The following is a 24,330-nucleotide window of genomic DNA, read 5'->3' as shown; positions in this document are numbered from 1 at the left end:
TTTCCTCCTGAGGAGCCGGTGTCCTCTTTCATATTGGCAGGGGGCCGGCACGTGACACAAGTGACCGATAAGGGTTGTCATTAGGAAGGGTCGAGGTTACAAGTCAATCGATGACCGAGATACCTGACGCTGACCCGGAGAGTCACACCTGAGAGTGTGCGTGCGTTTGTATTCATGTAGCAGAATCAACTCACTGCATTTTTTTTTTACATTTATATTTAATACAACATGAGCGAGCTGCCAGGACTCATTCCTCACTGAGCCCACTTCCTGTCACTTGCTGCCTGGGTGGATTTGTTGCAGTCTGCTTCTTGTCGCTCCTCCCGTCTCCTCGCTTCAACACAATATCACAGACACGCTGAGCCGCTGCGTGCGAGGCCTGCTTCAGTCATGTGATATATGGAGGATGATGTCTTGTTTATTTTCAGAGAGGCAGGATGAAAGATTTTGAAAGTGAGACGCTTGCTCAGAGAGGCACGCACACACACCTTCTGATCTCAACAATCCTCTTTTCGCAGGTTTCATCTTGCCTTCATATCCTGACTCTTTGCTTCTGGCTCCTCTCCTGCACTTCTTTTCCTCATGCGCCCTTCCTCACATCCATCTCTGCTGACCCTGAAACCTAAAACATCACCTGAGGCCAGAGGGCAACGGGTGCACACCCTTCAAAACACACACTTCTTCAGCCTCTTTCAGGTTGATGCCAGCCTCACCTGCTTCTCTCAGCGCTTGTCTACAGACAGCAGGTGGTACCTGGGACAGTTTTATTGATTGATGAGACGAGCCCATCACTGGTGTGATGGATGGATGAATGGATGACTGAGGTATGGCATGTGAATCGCTGTCAGGGTGCATCCTCTTACAGGAAATATCTCAACAATGAGAAACTGAAGAGAGGGAGGATGTTGGGGTACGTGAAATAAAGGATTGAATAAATCATCGTAGGAGGAAGAGCTGGGAGTAAAACCACATGCAACCAGAAATGAGACATTAGAGGAGAAAATGAGCGAAGAAAGAGGCTCTTGAGTGAGACAGAGGTCAGCTAGAAATATGGAAAAATAGATTTGAACAATGTTTTATTCACGAGTATCGAATGTACGCGGATTTCATTTTCTGGAGATTTATTCTCTATTTCCTCTCTATGACACATCCCTGTGCAGAGGCCGAGTCCTAACTGGACAGGGTGTGTGTGTGACTGACTAATGCTGGCTGGCACATTGTGCACTCTTCTCTCTTGTGAGTTTAGTTCACTTTTATTGGACTCATATAACCGCTGCTATGCCCGGAATCTGAAGTCATCCAGTTTTAGACCCTAACGGAGGATGAAAACATCCTGTGCTGCCAGCGTAGGTGTGTCTCTGCAGACAGAGAAGGCCAAAATGTCCTCATGTGCACAAACATTCAGTATAGTGTAACACACAATTCTTTTTTCCCCCAGTCCAGACCAGAGGCAAAATTAAACCTCCAGGCGCCCAGTTTGCAGTTAAAGCAAATGACTTGTGTCTGCACATCTGTGAGACCTGAAAAGAGCGGTAACATTTTACAGCCACTTGTCCAACCAGGACTTTACTTTGATTTGGCTGCAACTGAGCAGGACTCAGGCTTTTCACCACAGCTACATCAACATATAAACAAATCCATGAGATAAAATGACCTGAAATAAAGCCACCAGCAACAGTGTGAGCTGGAAGGCCATCTGCTGTGGCTCAATTAAGTAAAAGACCCATGTGGGCAGTTTAATTTCTGCTCCATCAGAAAGGGTTGGGGACAGCTGGCCAGGCAAAGGGCAGAGCTGTCAGTGTGCGTTTGTGTCTACTGTCCTGAGAGAACAAGAGCACCAATCTGCTAGATCAATAAAGCTTCACGGGCTCCAGTTCATCCAACTTTAGTGCCATCTTGGGACTCCATGTTGCCAGTAAAGTCACAGAGCAATAAAAAAAGGTTGGGTAATGAGAGGAGATAAAGGAAAACTCAGGACGATTAGTTTTCCCCACTTTACCTCCACTTATCCTTTCCATCGACCAAATAAAACTTTTCTGTTACTCTCTGATTGCTCTCTCTCTCCATCTTCACACTTCTTTTCTGGGTTTCTCCTCCCAGGAAGATGTTCAGCTAGTTCAAACCAGATTAAACCACACCAAGTGCCCTTTAAAATCACTTTATTCCAGAGCAAAACAGATCAATATATCACAGTCTTCCAATGCAATGCCGGAGTATTGTACATCATTACAGAATCAGTATTTACAGCTAAAATAAATTATATGAAAAATAATAAAATGACAATGTAGAGTGGTATTATACAGTTAATTAATCCAGACACAATGACACTAAAGTTTTATTTCACAGCCCCCTTAAATTATCCCTCTTTGAACTTAATGTAACAGTACAGAGACAAACTGTCCCTTCGGTGGCGACAGGAAATACCAGCTTTCATACAAGCGTTAACATTGAGCGACTGGCAGAAATAAGAACTTCAAAACAGTGGGAAACAGAAGACAGAAAGCGGAATTACAACCAAACAGAAACATCTGCAGAGTGAGAGACAGTTTAATGTCACCAGCAGGAAAGTAGGATAGCCGTGACCAAACCGGCCCAGAGCTCAGCACAACCCAGGAGGAAGGTGTGAGGTTAAAGGTGTAGGAGACATTCATAACCTTGATGTTTTGGTTTGACATGGTCCTTGCTTTACAGTAGAACAAGCTATCAATAGGCAGACGGAAGTGGAAAAGCGGTGATTTATGAAGCCGAATGAGCAGGATGTTGTGTGAACACGTGGCTCCTTTTCCGATCATCTGCACTGATGAGGAAACATACCTGATACGTGAAATCACTTTCCTTTCAGAGAAGCCTTTTTGATGGAATAAAAGAAGCGACCTTTGACTACGCAGATGAACCTCAGATGTTCCCTCACGTTGCAAGTGAAATCAAACTATTCCCTATAAACGTCATCCTCAGGCAGTGAGAGGACAGCACACGAGGAATAACAAGCAGACATCTGAGGTTCATTCACTTAAAGTTAGAGCCCCTTTATAGAAGGCTGCTGCAGCAAATATAGACCAGCTAGTTGGCGAGGATTCCCTGCCTTTACAGTATCTATCTATATGATGTAATATGCACAACCTGGAGTGTCCCTGTTGTCAAGGCAAAGACGGGGCCCTTCACGTGATATGTATCATGGAATGGAGCACTCCTTCACATTGACTAGAGGGCTGAGAGTCGGAGCTTTCTTCCAAACTGCATTAAAATATCTCCCCAGTTCTCCTGTGTTGCCGTTCTGTTCAAAACAAAGGGATCAAACAGAGCCTTAGTACTGATCTCACAGCAGATTTATGTAGAAATGCCAAAGATAAGATCTGTACTAAGGGCAACTTGAGGCCAGATCCTCGAAGGTACACAGGCTGACACTGAGGAGGGTGTGGGAGGCTGCCTGGCGCCCCCTAGCGGGAGTGGAGGACTGTGTGCAGAGGAGAGAGAGAAAGAGAGGAAGAAGAGGAAGAAGCGTCCCTCCTCGTCCTCCTCGTCAGACACTAGCGATATCGCATGATCACTGGAACTGAAAGAGAGAAAGAATATTTTGTGAGAATATGTGTAGGTTATGTGAATTCAAACATAGCGAGTGTGTTTGGTAAAATACTCACTGATGATAATGAGCAGGAGAGCCACAACTACCAAGGCGATAATCATCTTCATCTGTGGAGGAAACGACACACTTTGAACACTTAACACTCATAATGCTGACTGCCTCCGACTTCAACTTCAATGTGAAGGTTAACTAGTTAAAATAAGGGTATAAATCATACGCTTAAAGGGTAACTCCACTAATTCAACACAGTAAAGTGTTAACAGGTTTTGGGGAGTCCTACTGCGTATGTGTAAGAAGTAGTTTAAAGCTTTTTGTGGCTCCAAAGGAAGCTACATGTAATCTGATAAATTGCCTCCAGTGATGTCAGTGGCTAAGTTGCATTGTGGGCTATGTAGGCACCAGGTTTTGAGAAGAATTTGTGGCATGTGATATCTCACATCTACTACGTTCGTTCTACTGTAACGATTTTGATTATTTGTTTTTAAACTCTCCAAAATTACAGTACCTGTTCTTACAGCAATATAAAGCTATTTTTTTTTATTAAACTGGTTGTCATAGTGACTTGTTTGTCATTTGTTAATGGTGAGCCAAAGGAATTCATGATACTTCCTGCATTAATTCATGCATTAAATCATCATGAGTCATGCATTAGCTAAGTGTTACTTAAGTATATGATTTGTACTTTCATAAAGCGTTAACATGCAAACAAATACACAAAGACAAAGACACACTGAAGCTGTCACATGCTTGAACACACACGCACATATAAAACAGACAGACAGCGCACCTTCATGTCTCTCCACCACATCCTCCTGTGCAGCTGTTTGGCTCGGCTACTGAAGGCAGACGCGTTGTCCGATAGGCTCTCTGGAGCGTCACATGACCGCAGCACACATGGAGACACGTGAGGAGAAGAATGAATTGGAAGAAAAATAAATAATAAGCAGGCTATTGTTTTGACTTTGATGGTGGATAAGGTGACTCAAACTGCTTGGCTGTGTGTTGTACATGTGCAGTTACAAAGTGTTACAATTATGTAAGCCTTCGCTCTGCTGGTGAGATCACTGCTATGAACAGTTTTCTTTTACATATTGGCATGAAATGTTGAACAACAAGTTGCCAAATGAATACACACTTGCTCAGTCTTCCTCCCTTCTGTCCTTGTCATGATGTCCCTCTCCAACATGCTCGCCCACACTGCTCTGTCTCTCTGTTTCTTGGATACTGTTGTATAACTTTGTGTTTATGCATGCTAACAGGAAGGTTACGGCTCCCTAGCGTGCGGCACTGCTTGTCCAAGCCCATGTCCCTCTTCAGAGTGTCATGTGTCTGCTGTTTCAATGTCCACATGCCTGTTAACGACCTGTCCTTACTACAAAGGGAGAACGAGGCTTCTGAGAAGATGCTTGTTAATCTTAAGGAATTCAACGAAAGGTTACCCGCACATGGGTCAGACAGCAAACTGCAAGTGTCAATCACAGGATATTATATTGCTCACATAAAGACACCTACTGAGGACAAGAGACACGCAACCAGCAGCCACACAAAGGTCCATAGACCCACAAATACAGCAAGACTCACATACACACAAAGACTTGTGTAAACACAAATGTGTTCCAGATGTGCGTTATTGTCTTGGGTGGCTGGTTGACACGAAAGAGCAAAGCAGTTATACAACATCAGTGTGGACGTCACGATGAGGACTATTAGACACGGCATGAGACACGAGGACACAAGGCTCATCTCCAGATCGTGGAGGAGGAGGAGAAGAAGAAGAGCTGTGCGTGTGTTGTCTGAAAGCCTCGCACGTGTGTGAAGTTGTGGAACAGAGGGAGCTGAACATGTTTCACACACCTGTTTGATACACGCTGAGTGAATAAAGAGTGGGGCTGTGTGAATGTGAGTGTGAGACCTGTCAAAAAGGATACACACCTGGTAAAACACTCACCCTGGACAGATCATTAACAGCTTTAAAGTGCACTGAGAGTATTTACATGCAAGCAGTTGCTTCTACTGTACACAACCCCAGTCCTGCAGGAGAGAAGGTCTGTACCAGGCTCCTTCAGTGCAAAGTTAAACGGGAAAGCGGGTCTAAAGTTTATGTTAGCGGACCCCATTTCTAAACTAACATTAGCTACTGTTAGCCGAGAGAGACGAGAAATGTTTTCATATTTCATGTTATGATCTACTGCATATGGCCATTAAAAACTGACTTATACACGCAAACTGCTACAAATTGCTACTAAGAGCCACTTTTGTTGATTTTTTCTGCAAGTACATTAATTGATTAAATGATGGAGAAAAATCTGGTTTTGATAATAGAATAACTTTTTCAATTAGTTTTTTAAGCAAAAGTACCAAACAGTTGGTGGTTTCCCGCCTTTGGATTTAATGATTTTCTTTGTGTTTTATTAAATCAAACTGAATATCTTTGGGTTTTGAATCCGTCGGATCAGACAAAACAAAACATCTGAAACTGTCACCTTGGACTGTGGGAAATGAAAATAATATTCTTTTTACTATTTTCTGACAATCTGGTAACTGTTAGTGGCAGCCTTGGTTTCATGTGAACATTTTATATATATGTATATTATCATTGTTGTTGTCACTGTATATTTTTTTCTAATTATTAGTTTACCATGTTTTTATGTATTCATATTATTTTTTGTATGTTAATTGTGCGTTTTCTGTAACTTTGTGATATCTTTCTCAAAGAACAGAACAGGTTTTCTGCCTTTTTCCTGCACTGTATATTGTTTGTTTGATTGCAATTTAAATCTAATTAAATTGTGCAAAAGTAAAACTTATTCTAAACTAAACTATTTCATTAATCTAAGAGGTTGCCAAAGAGTGCTAAGTGTAAAGTGACACATTCACTCAGTGAGTGTGCACTGACACAGCCTGTGAAAACTAAACACTAAAACAAACCAGAGTGATAAAACATTCCCTGTAGGTTTTGTGTTAAAACTTAGTTTTACTTCGTACATGTGGGTGCACACAAAAACACACACTGTCCCGGTTTTGACTCACCCGACTTGTCCTGCAAGTCGTCGAGACGCTCGCCCCTCTCTATCACCTTGGAGATGTTCTCCTGCATCACATCGATCACCTCGTCCACCTGTGACTGCACCCTGAGAACACGAGTTGGTGGGAGTCAGAAATAATAGACATGAATCAGAAATGATAAAAAGTTGGGATTTTTTGTGGTTTGTTCTTTTGTTGATACTGTAAACCCACAACAGCCGAAACATCTGTTTTCCCAGGAATACTCTCTTCTCTTGCGGGCTATAAAAAGCCTAACTTGCCAGCACCTGTTCATTATATGCAGAATCACGCTCGAATCCTTGCTTTATTCATGGTATTCATACCTAACCATGACATGGCTAGTACAGATTACCCTTCAGTCTCTCTTATTTCAAAGTAGCTCTTGGCAATATCTCTCGGAGGGATGCCGGCTCAGTGGGAGGAAGGATGTTGGTAAAGAAATAAAGAAAACAGAGTGGCTCATAAGTGACATACAAGACAAAGGAATTTGTTTTCCCTCAAATCGAATTTTCCATCAGGCAAGGGGCTGCAGGAAATGATCAGTCTTCGACTTTAGTTTGATTGCACGCTGAGGGTAGCAATAATAAACATGCCAAACCGCAGCCAGTGCAGAACACATCATCAGGAAGACGCATGGGTCTGCCACTAACACATAAACACACTGTTGATCTGACCTGAGAGGTTCAGGTTCAGATGGATACAGAGCTGACGAGCCTGGGCAACATACACATAAAATTCCTGGAATCGGTAATGATGGCATCTGGTTTCATGCGCTCACAATGACAAACTGTCAAGTATGAAGATAGCGTGGCGAAAAAAGCCTGGGTGCCAGACTGTCTCAACAATGCCCTCCTCTGCTCTGACTGGAGGTTAACGTGGCAACAGACTGCAGAGGGACCAGGACGTCCTGGGAAGGTTACACAATAACCTGCACACGACAGGACTCTCTTGCACAATCCGCTAACAACCTGCAGCTTCTGGAAACATCACGAACCACGGTTATATAACAACAACACCAAAACTCAGAGTGCTGGTAAACTACCCTGACCTCTGGCTTTCAGATGTAATGAGGAATGTGTTAGTACTTACTGCTTCATTTTGTCATTCTGAGGTCCAAATCTGGGTCCCGTGGGCCCTCTCCTGGAAAACAGGAACAAACAAAGCCAAAGTTACTGATTGTGTTGATTTTGTGTACTTGTGTTTTTACAACCCACACTAGTATTACTGCTCACATCTCTGGGTACATTGGGTAAAACTCCGCTGTTTAAAAATGTATTTTAAATAAAGAATCATTCAGTCGAGCGAAAGAAAATTAGTTGCTAACTTCTTTGAATCATTGTTTTAGTAATTTTCAAAGAAAAATTGTCAAACATTTTCTGATTCTCCAGCTTCTTAATTGTTAGGATTTGCTACTTTTCTTTGTCATGTATGATAGTAAATGAAGATTCGTAGACTAAGCAATCAATTAATCGTGGCGAGAATAAACAGATTAATCAATAATGAAAATAATCGTTAGCTGCAGCCCTAATTTTAAACATATTTGATCTATTATTGTTTTAATAAGTTCAGTGACTGAAGAGAATATAACGTCTCACAAACTCACAGAAAGAAGTCTTCCTCCTCATCAGAGTCTTCCTCCAGTAGGTTCCTCTGTAAAAGAGGAAAAGGTCAGAAGTCAGATAAGAGAATGTTCTGGATATTGATTGACTTCTGTCAACACCTACAGTATGTCTCTGCTTCCTTAATTGTGGACTACAAAATTTTGTATTTCAGCAACGGTAATGCTTTCAGATTTGGGGTCAGGAACAAGCTCCAGTGCCAGCTGACTATAAGCCCACCCTGATGTAACCCACGTGAGGCCTCAAGTTTGGTACTACGGCTGTCACTATTGGGTTTTGTTGGATCCAGAAGTGACCATATTTGGATGAGAAGGGGAAGCTAGGGAGGGTAGTCTGATTGGATCTGACTGAGAACCCAATAACACGCAGTGGTAGCGACTTGTCAATCACAAGGTAGCTATGCCCTAAAGCATACCCTGCTTTATCTTCAATTTTACTGTAAATGGGATTATTATTAGCTTACACACAATCAGACTTTGTTTTGAAACCAGTGGTGTCGGCCCCTGCTGGCTATCACAATAAATGCAAATTTAAGGCACTTCTGCATTGGCTTCCCTTTTCAGACTTGAAAGTACCATTCACTTATACTGTCAATGGTACCAGCAATTATCAGTTGCTGAAACAGAGATATGAAACTCATATCACCAGACAGCAGCTGTACTGATCAATAGATGCTTTTTCATTCTGTCTTTAGAAGGCAGACATGGCCAAATGCACTGCTATTATAGTGCACGTACATTATGATGACTTACTTACAATAAAAGACTATTGTTGCTCTGCTGTTTTGCTTGCCAAACCTCAATAAAATCTTTTCCTCTAGTGCTCTCTGTGACTCCTCAAAATATGACAAGGATAATTTCCTGAGAATCCAAAATGTACCTGAACAGAATCAGGTTCTGGGTTCTCAAGGTAGATTATCTACAGAAACACACAGACATGTTCACAACCATGTCGGAACCAACTGATGGCTTAATAGGGGCAGAAAGCCGCCTGTGTAACATGCTATTCATAGAGAATTAGTGAGGACAGCAGCATTAAAGTCTCACAGGAGGAGAACTGGACCAGGAGGAGACGGGAACAGTCTGTTTCTCATTGGATGGCAGACAGGAGGACTATATTCATTACTGCTTGGAAAGAAAGGAGCTTATCTTGGGATAGTAGTTTAGTTGAATCTCAAATTTTTCAGTCATAGTTTTCACCTTCTAACAATCGGGAGACCCTGACACAACAAAGAACTGAGAGGAGGAAAAGCAGTTGATGTCCTGTAACGTTGACAGCCACTGCTGTGCCAATATAGACAGTTTACTCTCTTGTAAATACACTGTCATCTGCAAAAAACCTGAGGGAATGCTGGCCATATGATCATGAAGAGCTTTATGAGTTGAGGCACTAACACTCTCCTTCTGTACAACGTCTTTCATTTTTCCACTGTCTAGCAAGGGAGACATATGGGAGAACTGGTAGCTATTATCAGAGGATGGGAGGTTGGGCCATAAAAGGGAAGCATGGAAGATTGAAGGGGGGATTTTGTTATGAAAGTCTCCCCGTAAGCTTCGCTTTGATCCCAGGTCGGCACACTAAGAAACGGGATTAGACAGAGGAAACGAAGGACTGAATAAAGTAAAGGATCATGAGGACAGGGAAGGGAAGGTGCAGGTGGGAGGGAGGGGATGACCACTTTGATGAGAACCAGACATTTGGCCAAAGGATTTTCTGGAGTTTCTTCACTTCAGCCTCTTTGAAATTCTTACCTCCTTCAAAGGTTAAATCTCTTTTGGCACTCCCTCACTTTTTCCACTGATATTAAAACCACATTATGCAACTTGGTGCCCTTCAGATTTACACCAGTGTCACACTGAGCCCGCAGTGGCTCCTACCAGGACTCTGATCTGGATCATATATACTGTTTATGGAGAAAATATTTTCTTGTTTCCCCTTTGATGTCCTCCACCTGCTCTGTCTCAACTCTCTGTGATTTACAGAGTTTCTTGTTGGATAGATAGCTTGTCATAAACGCAACTGCAAACTGCTGCTAACTGTAGCTGCAGTTAGTTGGTAAGCTCATTTAGCTCTGCAGCTAGCGGTCCTATCAGCTGACTCTGCCCGGATTGGGAGTTCGGAGCAACGAGGGTATGTTGCTGTTCACACCACTAGCACAGGAGCTTTGGAGGGCCAGGAGGAGGTGGTTTTCAGGTCTGTGATGTGCTAGCAATGTGACCACTAACTGTGTAGCTAACTAAGCTAACTAGCCAACAGCTGCATAGTAGGCTGTAAAAACAATAGATACGTACTGAGATACCAAGAAAGCTTCTTCTTAGCTAAAGAATAAATGATTTAGCTGTTATCTTTAGGTAAAATAGTTGCATAATGTTGCTTTGATTTAATGGTCATCTTTCCAGTAAAGTCAATTATATCAACCAGTATAATCGATATCATTTGTGTGCCTAACTGACAGCTTTAAACCTTGTTCTGATTACTCTTTTTTCCCATCCTGCACTCTGTTTGCCTCCTACATCGGCCGCTTCTGGATGATGGTGATAAGCCGTAACCCCAAAACACCACCACTCCCTCCACCTGTGTCTCACCCTCTCGCTGCGAATGGATCCTGTGACCTCGTCATCATTCAGGTGTCGTTTAAACTTGGGGGGCATGTTGTCTTCAGGCTGGTCCTCCCGATCTGGCTCGCTCTGCAGGACAGGAGGAGAAGAAGATTATCAGTTGGGATCTGCGGCACTGTGGGGAGAGCTTTATAATACCATGCACTGTACTCAACACACCTGCACCAAGCCACAAAGGTCTTAAGTGTTACAAATGACAGTCTGCTAAAAGAGAGTATTCTGATATTGTTAGGAGGAATTGAGTGATTTGCCTTGCAGGCATAACCACAGCCAGGTCCTGCCTGGGAGCAGAACAAAGCATTAAGTGTATGAACAGAGTGAGACCCTAAATCTAAACTCTCCCAGTAACGATTGCATTAATGAGACTGGTCATGGTGAAGCAATCTGAGGAGGCCTCTAATCCAGACATTTCCTGTTAAACAGCATGACTCTGTTATTAGTCACAGAGCTGATTTCATTCATTTCCTCTTCAATCTAATATTTACCTCTGGAACATGTTATTAAGATGGTTCTTCCATTATGCCAGCTGTCTGTGAAATACAGTTTTATGCCTCATCAGTAATCAAAGAAATAAGAAAGTATTAAGATATCCTATTAAGATATTTCCTCATGTTTCTGGTGTGAGCAGCCACTCGCACTCACTTACTATGAAAGGAAATGTCATCATTACTCTGTATGCCTTTGGGTAAACAACTCTACTGTGTCGGATGTGGAAAACACACTGTTCTTCCAATTACACCCCCCTGAGTCTGTGTTTGGGTGATACTTGATCCAAACAGTGTGACAAAACACACCAGTGCCTCAATAAAGTGCCTCTGTGACACTGAACTAAACAACATGTGAGCCTCGGGCCCTGCAGGAACCATCAGGGGGGAACACAGCAGCCTCACGCATACACACACCACCATCTCTCAATCCAGCAATACGACTTGTACCATTGAATCCAGTTCAGTCGGACGCTGTGGCTTGCTCAGCAGCGTCCTTTTCTGGCACAGTGTTTGGAAAAAGGCCTTTCAGCGGCCAGGAGATGAGAGCAACTTTCCAGTAAACAGAGCAGAAGAGAAGCAGAGGAACGGGGCTCTATCTGAAGCAGCGACAGCGTGAAGAGACACAGAAAGAGAAAGTGAAGAGAAGCCAAGTCTATCATGTTAGACTTCAGAAAACTAGATTATTTCAGGAAAGGAATTTTAAAGGTGCAATCCAGAGAAAATAAGTAGTCCAGTCACAGCAAAGTTGTGATTTATAAATTACAGACAGTTAGGTTTGGAGTAAATTGCATCATAATGACCACAGGAGCGGACTGGAGAGTACTTCTGATCACATAATCAATTTATGGATTGCAACTTTAAGGTAATGCTATGAGGAGAATGCCATACAATACTTAATCAATATCTAGCAAGGAAGGAAAACAAGATGCTGCGTTCACGGGCCGAGGTACATTTTATTTTAGCTGAGTACTATTATTTTAATATAATGGCTTTAAGGTCCAAACAAGAGCTGAAAATGAAACTGACATCTCTAGAGCACATCTGCTATCAAGAATAGTAATTATATCACAGCCTTTGACAACTTTAGCTGGTTGAATTGTTTGTTCGCCAACATTTACTATCTAAAGACTCTACCACTCTTTAATTATTTCATTAATACGCCACAGTAATTACAGTGAAAGGGGACCAATGTAAACGACAACACAGCTAGCTACTAGCTAATTTAGCTAGCTCAGAGAGGCCGCTTGGTCCACTGACAAATTTAGCTAGCCGGCTAGCACTAAGCTAGGCTAAGGATGCTAACGCGGCTAGCTACCTGCTGTTTCCCTCAAGGTCCAGAAGACGCTCGATGCTGGCGGACACAGACACACAGACACTCGGGTGTTAATCCAGGGTTTCCAGGGCTCGGGGTGGCTTTACGGATTTGTCACTTTCATTTCATATGCTGTCCGGACGATGAGACAGGACTATCATCATGGATGCTAGCGGCTCGCTTGTCTTTTCTCCGTCTGAATCAGCTGACCAGGAAGTGAACACAAACAGCTGGATGAGGAGAGGGACCGCTGCAGATGTTTGACAGCAAGAGGAAAACATCGTTTTTATTCTATTTTATTTTATTAAGAAATAGACATTGATGTGGCACGATATTAATAAATACATACAGGTATTAAAGTGAACCATCTTCTCTGTAGATGTTACATAGTTAAACATAATCACATTAAAAAATAAAATAAAAATAATCATAAAATTAAAAAATCACAGTTAGCATACATTAACTTACTCAACTGTATATCACGTAGATTTGCGTCACCTTAACCAATTACAAGAGTATAATGTATATTAATATACCTGTATAATACTTTTACTTTCGATACTTTAAGCACATGTTTAATACCGCTTTGATTTTGCTGAAGTAAAATTTTAACTTCAGGAGTTTATCTTGAATGCAGTATTTTTTTTGTTGTTGTGTGTTTTTGTTTTTAGTTTATTTTTGACTAAAATATCTGAATACTTCTTCCACAGCTGCCAGTTTTAGGGTGTGTTTGCCTCGCCTGCAGGTGGCAGCAGTGCGCATGACATGCGTTTAGAGTGGCTACAATTTGAGGAGTAGAAGAAGAACAGAAACTTTTTAACCGGAAGTCCTTGTTGGAGCAGTTGGTAGGTGAACTTTTTGTTTATCTAGCATCGTTTACAGACATATAATAACGTATTCCTGAGTCATATGTATTTTTATTTCAAAATGCGGTATTTCGGTGACTGTGGGTAGTTAAAAACAGGCTCTGTGTTTGTTGCTGTTCCTCCAGAGCTGCTCACAGTCTTCACGTGGAGATGCAGAGTGCCGCAGGCAGCGCGGGTCAGTCTCATCCTCTGTTTGGAGGAGCGCTGTCGGCTGTCCTCCCTCACAGCACCACGGACATCAGTGAGCTGAGGGAGATCCCGGACAATCAGGAGGTGTTTGCCCACGCACACACCGACCAGAGCCTGATCGTGGAGCTGGTGGAGTACCAGGCTCAGGTGGCGGACCAAGATGCTGCCAGGTATCACTTTGAAGACATAGCAGGCAGCAACAAAGCTTTAGAGCCAGGTGCTTTTGAAGTGACCAGCGTTGTGTCCCTGTCCAAATCTGAGCTGTCCCTGTCAGACTGCAGCTCTGCCTGGATGCTGACTGGGACACAGTGTGTGTCCAAATTCAACGAAGAAGCGAGGAATACAGTGACCCTCCACCTGGGCCTCTTCCGTCTGCCTCAGTTCTCCACAGATATCCTGATAACCTTCAATGACCCGCAGAGTATCAGCCCCGACAGCAGCAGTGCTGCTTCTGCGGGGACACACAGGGAGCCATGGTCAGTCCAGGACTTCCAACACTTGTTGCAGACTCTGACTCTGCACGACTCAGGACTGTTTGGGTAGACAACAACCGTGGGACTTCACCTGATTACAGATTTAGTCTCAGACACATTTAAACACATTCAGACTGTGTTTTGCTGGGGGCTTATGAGAATCTGGCCAGCAGCATGCTTTGGCTTCCATCCCAAGAAGAGATCCTTCTGGGCAGTGGTCCTGTCCCTGCTATTACACAATTTATGTTCTTTCTTTGATGTTGACTTTGCTCTGACAACTAAAATTGAACTGAAAACCAAACATCTCATGTCATTATAAATGTTTTACCTGAAAAATGTTGAACAATTTAAATTTTTTTACATTACCTGATAAAGATTTATTTGTATGTTAAACAGGGTAATTTGGTCAGTGCTCTCACAGATCAGACTACTATGATCACATCGATGTTACTTTCAAGGCATTTCTGTTTTATGTGAAGGTATGCATGTGAGAGACCTTGTTAATCAAGATGAATAACAAATGTCTTAGACATTCAAATTTTCCGCTTCTCTGTTTCCCACCCTTCTCCTACTCAGTCAAGCCTTTCCTGGCCTCTCTTCCCATATTTCACTCCAAATCTCTACCACCATCCTTCAGCATGTTTTTATGCTCAGACATGTAGATACAAACACCTAACAGAGAGTAGAACCTAGCTGGTATTTAATGCACAATCACCCCCTTGCAGGATCACCCAACTTGTGCTACACAGCTCTAGGATTGCAGTAGTATATTGGTGCCGTACCATGTACATTTGCTTATCTAGGTATTGAATTCTACTGTATTACTGTTATAAAAAAATATAGGGCATATTATTGCGGAACTACTTGTTCAATAAAAAAAACCTGCCAATCCTTTGATGATCATTGTAACTGATAATATTAACTTGTAATACTGTGATATTTTATGAGATGGAAGTGAGCGTGAAAATCTCATACCATCTCATGCCACCACACACTGCTTTTAAAACTCCACGTGATGTTAATGAAAACACATAAGTAATGGCAAAGGTTGAAGCAGAAGTCAGAAGGTTGGAGGTGAATTGAGAGTCCACACAGAAAACTCCCTCTGGAGCAGTTAAAATGCAGCTAATATTCATCGCCTTCAGTGGAACTAGAGTTTGGTCATAAACGGTGAAAACTGAGAGGACCAGTCGCAGCAGGAATATATATTAGGTCAACTGTTTCCATCGCTCACTGTGGTGGCCTCATGGTGAAATAATTCATTACTCTTTTTACCTTGAAAAACCCTGGAAAGACTTCATTCAACAGTGAGTCAGGTGAAACACAGAATTTATGGAATGGAAACTGACCCTCATTATTTGTTGCTCTGAAGCTAAAACCAGCCCCTTTGGATTTGGTAGTGTAAAAGAAGTTATGTTCCCGTAGTTCCTTAGTGCTGTTGTTTTGAAGAAAAATATTTTTGACTTGAAGTCTGCTATTAAAAAAAAACTCATTACAGCGAGAGCATTCAGGTAAGCCTTGCATAACAAATAAGAGGAAGTACAGTCTGTCTCCACAAAGCCACATCAAACCCTCTTCATCCTCTGGTGCAATCATGATGGATTAAGATCTCATAAAGTCAGGCATCTTTTCCTCTCAGTGATCCCACTGTATAACAAATTCCTTCCTCCTTAACCACAACAGCAAAAAACCTCCTTCCTACTAGCCTGGATAAACATGCTGTTATTGGTTCTCTTTGTAATAAAAAGTCTGAAAACATCGTGTATTTCAGACCTGATGAGGGGTTTGGAACATCTCAGCCATCTGAGTTAAAGGTCATGCCAGGAGACAGTTTGCGAGGTGTTATGGATTTTTCCAGCCGATGACAGAATAGCTACTGGGTTACTAGAGTGCAGTGGTCTCAAACTGTTTGTGCTTGTGATACTTTGTCATGTGTTTGCGCACATGCAGAGTGGTGAGCAGTTTAACAAGAGAATGATTGTTCCAAAAGTCAGAAGAGGCAAGAGTAGACACGTATATTCTTTAGCTAATCAAGTAATAAAGAAACTATTATTTTCCTATTCTATTCATTATTTTATGACTCTTCAAAATCATCTTGAATGCCCAAATACCCAAGCTGATAGGCAATTGCATACAGTAAAAAGCTACTTTGTGCAACTCATTGCACTGAAGTATCTGTACTAGTAGATATGGGCTTAGACAATTTAAGACTTTTCACCATGTCCATTTATGGAGAGCTCAATGCCTCAATGCCATGTTAAATGGATCAGGGCTATAATGTTTCATCTTCAGGAGGAGAAGATAAATTCACTGTAAGGCGTGGCGGTGATAAGCTTAAAAAAGTCTGGACAACTTTTCTGATTTACTTTGACGATCTGACCAATGTGACAAACTAAGACACCAAAACCTGAAAAAAAGACAAAGTGCAAATGTTATATTGTTGTATACTATATATCATATTAAAAATTAATATGACTAAAAATTACAAATTTCCCTGTTGTGGGACTAATAAAGGATTATCTCATCTTAAAAACACCTTTATGCTGTAGGTGGTGGTTAGTTTGATTACGGTATGTGGTACTAAAGGTGTTCTAGACATAACATCAGGATGAAATGGAAAGAACGTAAAATAATACTTTTGCATACATTTGTTTTACAACAATTCCAACTCCTTCTCAACTGACATTTTACATCTTAATCTTTTAAATTCTCAAAAATGCATACTGTAGAGGCCATATTGTGGGGGCCTGACTGAATGCAGCAGCACTGATGGTAACTGTGTTGACTTTGAGTCACAGAGGAAAAGAGGGAAGAGGAGGGATGCCTACATAGCGATGTCTTTGACCTCTAGTGACCTGACGTCTGGCACACATCTCCCATGTTTTGTTAAAAAAAAAGCTTGGCTGACAGGTGGATTGAAGTCTCCCTGATGAAGACAAATACTGCCTTCCTGTGGCTACTCACAACAACTTGCTACTTCCTGGTGAGTCCCTGAAACAAAACCAGAGGTCTAAGCAAACAGAGCAGCGCAGTCATTTCACAACCTATGGCACCTTTGTTCTTATGAAGGGTCATGTTTACTAGCTGAGTATTGTTACTATTAATAACCAAGTGCAAAAGTTTTACATCAGTTGTTTCCACTATCATGTGGTCTTGCTCAGAGGATGCATGTGTTTGTGCATGTGTGACACTTCAGTACATCTAGGAGGAATCAGTCACAGGTGTTTGCATAGTTCCTGCTCAGAGACTTCCAGCTCCAGGGTCATTTATTACCCAAACTCCCCTGTTATCACTGTTCTGTTTGTACTGTACACGACCCCCTCCTCCTCTTCCTCCTCCTTCAGAGACCCTTTCCTCCCACACACCCATCTCTAAACAACTCCAGGAGACAGTCTTGCCCACAGAGTGGTCTGCTGCTCTCATCAGGATCCTTCTTCTATAATTTATGTTCTTGTCCAAGTCTACCTTTGTCTGTCTTTGGAAGCAAAAACTTGATAGATTGTCTTTGAGTATCCAATGTGGAACAATGAAAAAGTCTTGCAAAAGGTTTCCGCTATCTTTCCACATTATCTGGAGGATATTTTTAACATACTCACTTCCTGACACACTGACACAGGGAAATCTTCAATACGAATAAAAAAGAAACTGTGAATTTGTTTAAAAATTAACAAAATATTTATTGAAAAAACAGGAAAGACAATAGTATGCCGCACCTTTTTCACTGCAGATTCAACAAGTAGACATTGTGATCCATATCATAGTTTTCTGACCCAACAACAACAAATGACTCAGTTATAAGCGAGCATCCTTTATCCATCCTCTCCAGATTCAGAAACTGACGTTCACTTAAAACAATTCTTTAATCCTCCTCCTTTTTCTTCTTACTCTGTGGTGAGGTATTGTTGGTTTGAGAGAAGTGCTCAGACATGGCAGCCAGTGCCCGATAGCGGTGAGAGATAGAGTTCTTCACGTCTTTGGGCAGTTCAGCATAGCTGCAGATGAGAGGGACATAGTTAAAAGTCAGCATGGCTATGCTTGGCATAATACTGATAAATAATCTCTAATGCACAGGATAAGGCTGGAGGGATCATCACACTGATGCATTTTATTGTATAAACTAATCTGCAATGTTCAACTAGTTCCTAATATGAAAGTGTGTTGACCTCTGGCTCCCCCTTGTGGTATGTACAGGAAATGTCACGCAGCCGTTGCTTACGTTTTGTCATATCCATCTGGCTGGAAACAGGGATCCCATCCAAAGTCTCGAGGCCCCCTTGGTTCCACAATTTTTCCCTAAAAATATCAAGAGAAAGGAGTGAAATAAAACATAGACACACACATAAGAAAGTGGGCATTTTTACAAAGATTCTGACCTCTGTTCTCCCTCTGAAGAGCTGTACTGGTTCATCCCTCCCAGGAGAGAAAGCAAAGGTACAGAGAGCCCACGCTGACTTATCTTCAAACCCAGCTAGGAGTTTGTACAAGCCTACAACCAAACAGTTAACAAGATTAGAGACACTGGACAGCTCACTTCACTTTTTTATGAAGCTTTAAAGATCTCTGCCCAAATATCTCAGCAGTTCATGTACTACGGCACTTACCTTCAGGCTGGAGTTTATCCAGGAACCACTTTCTACAAAAATAAAAGTTTAGTATTAATTATTACTGTTTATTACCACTACTAAATACAACATGCCTCAATGCAAAAGTTATACTAACATGTATGGACCAGGCAGACCTCCCAAAGCATTGAAACACAGACATGTGTCCTCCACTATGACTGGCCCATCAATCTGAAGGTGAATAACAACAACACATCAGTATCAATCTAAACAAACATGTACATACATACTTGTATTAAAGCACTGTACCTGTTTTGCAGCCTCCTTACACTTATGTATGGAAATCTCATCTGGCTCTCCTTGGTATTCAGGTACTGCATAGAGAAATAGTTAGATCAGCAGTGATTACAGTAAGAATTGATTCCACTGGTATTTTCATACTTACAGTCAATCTTTTTTGACACTAGTTTGTAGGGGAACTGGTTTCCCAGGATCTGAATGACCTAATAAATGTGACCAAAAAGAGAAAAATAAATAAATAATGGCAGTTCATGCTCACTGTCTATATTTAGCAAGCACCGGCTTAAACAGCATTTGGACACTGAGTGAAGAAGTATCCTGCCTGAAATGGTTTAGACAGGACAAACCGAATGAAAGCATACAATCCGCCTGAGTTATGAAATGTTTGACTTTTACCTCTTCCAGTTTTTTTGCGTTTCCAGTCACGAACACCACAGACCTTCCTGCTGGCACAGCCATGATGAATCACACCCGGAAGACTAACAAAGTCGGACCGAACACATCCGGCTCAGCAACGGCCAATAAAATCAGCTCTGGGAGCCTCAGCGAATCACAAGGCAGTATATGGCTCCGTCTTCCACACTGTTCCCCAATCAGCGAGCGGTGCTGCCAGCAATGTCGCCCGGCTTGGGAAGTCAGTGCAAGTGCCATGTGGAGAAGTGTCTGTAAACAGCCTCTGTCACTGTAAGCCGAAACGTTTTGGAGTATTGTGGCCGACAATGAGTCTTTTACCTCGGACTGCAGATGAGTTCAGCTCCGCAGAGTACTGGGAGAGGTTCTTTAAGAAGCGCGGAGAGAAGTCTTTTGAGTGGTATGGAGACTACAACAAACTGTGCGGCGTGCTGCATAAATACATCAAAGGCCAACACAAGGTAGGATACCTTGTTTAGCAGGGGTATAAGTGTCACTGGCATACATTTTTAATACAGCATGCACAGTTTGTGTTGACAATTTGCCTAATATTCATTCACTTACTGCTAATATGTATGTCAACGTGGTTAATATTGAAGAGTTTGGGATGTAACATTTCTTTCCTTGTCCTTTTAGAGTCGTTTTCATAATACACTTCCTGATTGATGTAACCAATGGTCAGAGGTTTTACTTAAATAAAATTAGCAATAACATTATCACAGTGTGAAACTACCCCATTGCAGGAGAGGGTCTTGCATTCAAGACCTTAGTTAGAGCTACTACAAGGAACTTTTTTAACTGGCTAACATCCTACTCACTGTAACTGTGAATATGTAAACATGGGCTCCTCCAGTCTGCATGCGGACCTGGTGGCAGGTCTTAATAAACACGAAATAGAGACAGATAATCTTCATGCTTCATATATTAATGTGTTAGTAGCATTTCACAGCTCTAGATGTTCAAGTTGAAGCTGTTGGGTGTACTTTAGCAGTCAAATAAAGAGGAGTGAAAAGTGCAAGAATTTTTGATTAATTGTAATGGACGAGGAGTATGACATAGCATAAAAATGAACATACTCAAATAAGGTACAAATACCAAAGCTGTTATTGCAGAATTAAGAATATAAGTAAATGTGCTAAGTTTCTTTCAATGACAACAACTGATTATTTAACAGTGTTTTGTACTTCCTTCAGGTGCTGGTGGTCGGTTGTGGTAACTCAGAGCTGAGTGAACAGATGTATGATGTCGGCTACAAACATCTAACTAATATCGACATAAGTGAGACAGTGGTGACCCATATGAACCAGCGAAACGCTGAGCGTCGGCCAGGCCTGACCTTTCAGCAGGTGGATGCTACACAAACTCCATATGAGGATGCCAGCTATCAGGCTGCTCTGGATAAGGGCACGTTGGATGCCATGGCATCAGAAGAAGAGGGAGCACTGGCCAGGAATATGCTCGCTGAGGTGAGAAATCAGTGGGTAAGGATGTGCACAGACCATGTGTTTTTTTGTCCCTTGATCTGTACACAGCAGTTTTCTTGTATCTGCAGGTGGGCCGTGTGCTAAGTGTTGGCGGCCGGTATGTCTGTGTGACATTGGCTCAAGAGAGTGTGATCAAGTTGGCTGTGGAGCACTTTGTGGAGCAGGGGTGGGCGGTGAGGCTCCACTGCCTGCAGGAGGAAAATGGGAAAGAAGGGGACTCCTTTGCTCTGCCTGTCTTTGTCCTGGTCTGCACCAAGTTTCGTCAGCCAATGCCTACGCCTATTCTGGAGATGTGTCTTGGGGAAGATGGAGCCCCTACCCGTCTCACACAGGTAGCAGATCTGTTGTCGTCTGTGAGGGAGTATCAGGCTTACTCCGTCTTGAAAAAGAGGCTTCGTACAAGCACAGACGCCAGCTCGAACCTCTCACTCACTCTCTGCCATGCCAAGACAGGCCTTCCAAGATACACTCTCACAGTGCAAGACTGTCCCCCAGGTGCCAAGGTGCCAAGATCAAACCCCTTTGCTATTTTTATTGGTGAGCTCTCCTGTTATTCTGCCTTCCTATGTTAGTCACACTGGTTGTATTTTGTTCTTCTCTGACGATTTTTCTCTCCTCTGCTTATCCTGTCAGTGCCACAAGGCAGTGAGACAGCTTGGCTCTACAGCTCCAGTGAGGGTCGAAGGCAGCTGGCAGCCAGTGCTAACTTTCGGCGATTGGTTATTGTGACAATGCACAGAAATCAGCAGTATACAGACATGCAGGCTGTCCAGTCAGAACTTTCACCAATGGTAATGGACCTGGCTCCCCCGGGTATGCCAGCCAACCAGCAGGTAACACATATAATTATTCCTTTGAGAGTTGTTCTTTTGTACAATAAAATATTTAATGTTGCATACATGTGCATCATTGTGTTCATTTGAGCTCTTTGACCCGTTACAGGTGCCGTTTCTGTCAGTTGGAGGTGACATGGGTTGGAGAGAGGAGGTCAGCAGGGGTGTTAGTGAACTGAGCGGGGAGTACTGTGTGGAGAATGTCAAAGGAGAAGACGGAGAACTGTACCGGAGACTCATTTTTCTGTCTAATGCTGCCCTCGTCCAATCAGAGAGCCGTCTTGTCTCTTCAAATACTGGTCAGTGCTGTTCTCTTGTCCACTCTCATATGCTGTTTTATTTTTTTATTTTTCTTTATGATAATCAATATATTCGCCAACTAAGCAATACCAACAATGCATATAGATGTATATAGTTTTATGATATCATCATAGTTTCTTAAAATGTACATGGTTGATGGTTTAAATTTATATTTTTATCCCAGCAGCATCCAGTCACAAGAAGAAAAACAAAAAGAAGATCAAGCCAACAGCTGCACCAACATCATCCTCGGCCTCTCTGTCAGTGGACAGTGGCTTCCTGTGCTGCGCTCACCATGAAGTGATGGCGGCCAGCCTTGCCATGCTTGGGGTGGGCACACCACAGAACAAAGGTCTGTGCAAACCTATTTTGTACGTTCTTGTAACATGTCAGGAGGAAATACAGCCACAATGAATGAGCTTCATCTGGGACTTTTTCATCCCCTCCATCTTCCTTCTCAGATGTCCCAGTGTCGGTGCTCCTGGTGGGGCTTGGCGGAGGAGGCCTGCCTCAGTTTCTACGGGACTTTGTACCCAATGTCATTGTTGAGGTCGTAGAGCTGGACCCTGTTGTGATGGAGGTGGCAAAGGAATGGTTCGGGTTCCGACCAGATGATCGTTTGACTGTCACTCTCGGGGATGGCCTTGAGCGCATCTGTGCTCTGGAGAAAGAAGGTGAGTGAAGAAGAAAGAAACAGGGTTCTCAATGGTCCTTCAAATTTTAAAAAGTTTGTGACTTTGAGGTCATGGAAAGTGCATATATATATACGGTTTTTTTTGTACTTAATGTTAGTACCTAGACTACGTTCCTTTGTCTGCATGTGCCTCCTGCAGTTTTCTGCTTTCACCGAATGACAGAACAGTGTTCACACTCTCAAGCCTCTCTCCCTTTTTATTTGTTGTCCTTAAGCTTTAGTTGTCATTATAAAAATTCTCACTGTTGTAACAGTAATTAACCCTGATCCATGTCTCAAACTATGCTGTGTTGGGTCATACAATTTCAGGGAAAATTTGCTTAGAAAGTCCTTGAATTTGATTTTTCTGAAGCTTTTGAACCCTGGATCAAACAGAAAGTAAAGCAAGGCAATAACAGTGAATGTATCAACAATACCAAGAAGTGACTATGGCTATATCTTTTTTTCTCTTTAGGTGGTCGTTTGTTTGATGCCGTCATGTTCGATGTAGACAATAAAGATAGTTCTCTGGGCATGAGCTGTCCTCCTGCTGCCTTTGTGGAAACCCTGATCCTGCAGAAAGTCTGCAGCCTGCTAACCCCCAGAGGTAAAGTATTTTTTAACTATTTATTTCCCTCCATCTGCTGGAATCTGTCATTTTTTCTATGAATAATAACAATAAATGTATGTATTTACTGTAGACAACTCATTCATAGGCACTCAATCACTGTTGATAAATTAGTTAATCTTTAATGTTTTCATTTGATGTGTAAAAAGTCTTTTTTTTGTTTGTTTTGTACACCTCTCTCCCTCATCTATCTCCTCCTACAATTGGACCAGGTGTATTTATACTGAACCTTGCATGTCGCAACCCGGCCATGAGGAAAAGCACGTTGGAGCGTGTAAGCGCCGTGTTTCCCACCATCCTCTCTAGAAAGATTGAAGAGGAGATCAACGAAATCATTCTGTGCTCCCGTGGTAAAAATGAGTCACAGGACGCTGCTCACATCCTTCAATCCCTGAACCAAGCAGCCAAGAGTCTGCAGAGCGCGCTGTGCTCCAACAGGACAGGGACCAACAGCAGCCCACATATAGACATTGCAGAGTTGTTGAAAGATCTGAAAGTAGAGTGAAGTTTATGTGTGTGTGTGTGTGTGTGTGTGTGTGTGTGTGTGTGGGTGGGGTGGGGATCTGAGGGTGCTTTCACTTTGCTGTTTTGTGCAATGTAATGAAAAGTATTATATGTATAAAATGTACAATCGCAAGTAAAGAACATTTTATCTTTACACCATAACGTGGTGCTCTTGATTTGTCAACGTTATGTCTCCATTAAATGTTGCCTTCAGTTTCTAGTGTACTACACACCCTCACGTCCTCATTGCCAAAGAATCCAGCCGTGTTATTTACAGTAGATGAGTCTTCCACTGGAGCGTGGTTCCAGTTGCAGTGTTTATAGGTCTGCAGCAGAGCCCTACCCTCCTCACTGGATGTGTAGGGATTTTAAATAGCCGTCGGCTGGAGGAGTGAACGCTTGCACGTTGTCTGATAAAGGCAGGGTACTTTCATAATTGGCT

The 24,330-nt window shown here is 42.4% G+C and overlaps 4 protein-coding genes and 1 long non-coding RNA gene across 8 annotated transcripts; 2 read left to right on the top strand and 3 right to left on the bottom strand.

Moving 5' to 3' along the window:
- Nucleotides 1-2,142: 2,142 nt before the first annotated feature.
- On the bottom strand, nucleotides 2,143-12,860 carry vamp4 (vesicle-associated membrane protein 4). Of its 2 annotated transcripts, XM_084354587.1 has the most exons (9): nucleotides 12,669-12,860; nucleotides 11,801-11,949; nucleotides 10,833-10,934; nucleotides 8,232-8,278; nucleotides 7,718-7,768; nucleotides 6,614-6,714; nucleotides 4,371-4,450; nucleotides 3,639-3,690; nucleotides 2,143-3,553 (listed from the first exon to the last, which is right to left on the bottom strand). In XM_084354587.1, exons 2-9 carry the CDS (start codon nucleotides 11,801-11,803, stop codon nucleotides 3,528-3,530), a joined length of 462 nt encoding a protein of 153 aa, XP_084210713.1. In that variant the 5' UTR covers nucleotides 11,804-11,949; nucleotides 12,669-12,860; the 3' UTR covers nucleotides 2,143-3,527. The 2 variants fall into 2 exon arrangements, with proteins under 2 accessions (XP_084210713.1, XP_084210714.1); XM_084354588.1 differs by lacking the exon at nucleotides 11,801-11,949 and having other exon boundaries at nucleotides 12,669-12,859.
- A 12-nt stretch (nucleotides 12,861-12,872) lies between these two features.
- Nucleotides 12,873-15,082, top strand: rangrf (RAN guanine nucleotide release factor). Of its 2 annotated transcripts, XM_084354585.1 has the most exons (3): nucleotides 12,873-12,947; nucleotides 13,383-13,510; nucleotides 13,657-15,082. In XM_084354585.1, exon 3 carries the CDS (start codon nucleotides 13,682-13,684, stop codon nucleotides 14,261-14,263), a length of 582 nt encoding a protein of 193 aa, XP_084210711.1. In that variant the 5' UTR covers nucleotides 12,873-12,947; nucleotides 13,383-13,510; nucleotides 13,657-13,681; the 3' UTR covers nucleotides 14,264-15,082. The 2 variants fall into 2 exon arrangements, with proteins under 2 accessions (XP_084210711.1, XP_084210712.1); XM_084354586.1 differs by lacking the exon at nucleotides 12,873-12,947 and having other exon boundaries at nucleotides 13,391-13,514.
- Nucleotides 15,083-17,851: 2,769 nt separating this feature from the next.
- Nucleotides 17,852-19,537, bottom strand: itpa (inosine triphosphatase (nucleoside triphosphate pyrophosphatase)). Its single transcript, XM_084354181.1, has 8 exons — nucleotides 19,452-19,537; nucleotides 19,201-19,258; nucleotides 19,065-19,129; nucleotides 18,913-18,986; nucleotides 18,795-18,826; nucleotides 18,567-18,679; nucleotides 18,410-18,486; nucleotides 17,852-18,185 (listed from the first exon to the last, which is right to left on the bottom strand). Exons 1-8 carry the CDS (start codon nucleotides 19,512-19,514, stop codon nucleotides 18,053-18,055), a joined length of 615 nt encoding a protein of 204 aa, XP_084210307.1. The 5' UTR covers nucleotides 19,515-19,537; the 3' UTR covers nucleotides 17,852-18,052.
- Nucleotides 19,538-19,685: 148 nt separating this feature from the next.
- mettl13 (methyltransferase 13, eEF1A lysine and N-terminal methyltransferase) lies at nucleotides 19,686-23,927 on the top strand. Of its 2 annotated transcripts, none has more exons than XM_084355120.1 (9): nucleotides 19,686-19,927; nucleotides 20,660-20,932; nucleotides 21,019-21,487; nucleotides 21,584-21,783; nucleotides 21,893-22,082; nucleotides 22,271-22,435; nucleotides 22,545-22,757; nucleotides 23,232-23,363; nucleotides 23,597-23,927. In XM_084355120.1, the coding sequence occupies exons 1-9, from the start codon at nucleotides 19,775-19,777 to the stop codon at nucleotides 23,887-23,889; spliced, it is 2,088 nt and encodes a 695-aa protein (XP_084211246.1). In that variant the 5' UTR covers nucleotides 19,686-19,774; the 3' UTR covers nucleotides 23,890-23,927. The 2 variants fall into 2 exon arrangements, with proteins under 2 accessions (XP_084211246.1, XP_084211245.1); XM_084355119.1 differs by having other exon boundaries at nucleotides 22,268-22,435.
- On the bottom strand, nucleotides 22,634-24,273 carry LOC311258646. Its single transcript, XR_014622764.1, has 3 exons — nucleotides 24,122-24,273; nucleotides 23,614-23,686; nucleotides 22,634-22,744 (listed from the first exon to the last, which is right to left on the bottom strand). It is a non-coding gene; the product is annotated as an uncharacterized lncRNA (long non-coding RNA).
- Between the last annotated feature and the right edge of the window lie 57 nt (nucleotides 24,274-24,330).

This window comes from Pagrus pagrus (assembly GCF_965226575.1).
Source record: "Pagrus pagrus genome assembly, chromosome: 6".
NCBI lineage: Eukaryota > Metazoa > Chordata > Actinopteri > Spariformes > Sparidae > Pagrus > Pagrus pagrus.
This window is presented reverse-complemented; position numbering and strand designations above follow the sequence as displayed.

What these genes read in the sequence shown, in the direction of transcription:
- mettl13 (XM_084355119.1), top strand. Translation starts at nt 19,775, where the DNA reads ATGAGTCTTTTACCTCGGACTGCAGATGAGTTCAGCTCCGCAGAGTAC. An exon ending in CCAGGAATATGCTCGCTGAG is followed by an intron (nt 20,933 to 21,018) that starts GTGAGAAATCAG and finishes TTGTATCTGCAG; the next exon opens with GTGGGCCGTGTGCTAAGTGT. An exon ending in TCTTGTCTCTTCAAATACTG is followed by an intron (nt 22,083 to 22,267) that starts GTCAGTGCTGTT and finishes TTTTTATCCCAG; the next exon opens with CAGCATCCAGTCACAAGAAG.
- rangrf (XM_084354585.1), top strand. Translation starts at nt 13,682, where the DNA reads ATGCAGAGTGCCGCAGGCAGCGCGGGTCAGTCTCATCCTCTGTTTGGA.
- itpa (XM_084354181.1), bottom strand. Translation starts at nt 19,514, where the DNA reads ATGGCTGTGCCAGCAGGAAGGTCTGTGGTGTTCGTGACTGGAAACGCA. An exon ending in AGTGTCAAAAAAGATTGACT is followed by an intron (nt 19,130 to 19,200) that starts GTAAGTATGAAA and finishes TTCTCTATGCAG; the next exon opens with TACCTGAATACCAAGGAGAG. An exon ending in GGTCTGCCTGGTCCATACAT is followed by an intron (nt 18,827 to 18,912) that starts GTTAGTATAACT and finishes TTATTTTTGTAG; the next exon opens with AAAGTGGTTCCTGGATAAAC.
- vamp4 (XM_084354587.1), bottom strand. An exon ending in GAGGAGGAAGACTTCTTTCT is followed by an intron (nt 7,769 to 8,231) that starts GTGAGTTTGTGA and finishes CCTGTTTTCCAG; the next exon opens with GAGAGGGCCCACGGGACCCA. An exon ending in CGACTTGCAGGACAAGTCGG is followed by an intron (nt 4,451 to 6,613) that starts GTGAGTCAAAAC and finishes GTGACGCTCCAG; the next exon opens with AGAGCCTATCGGACAACGCG.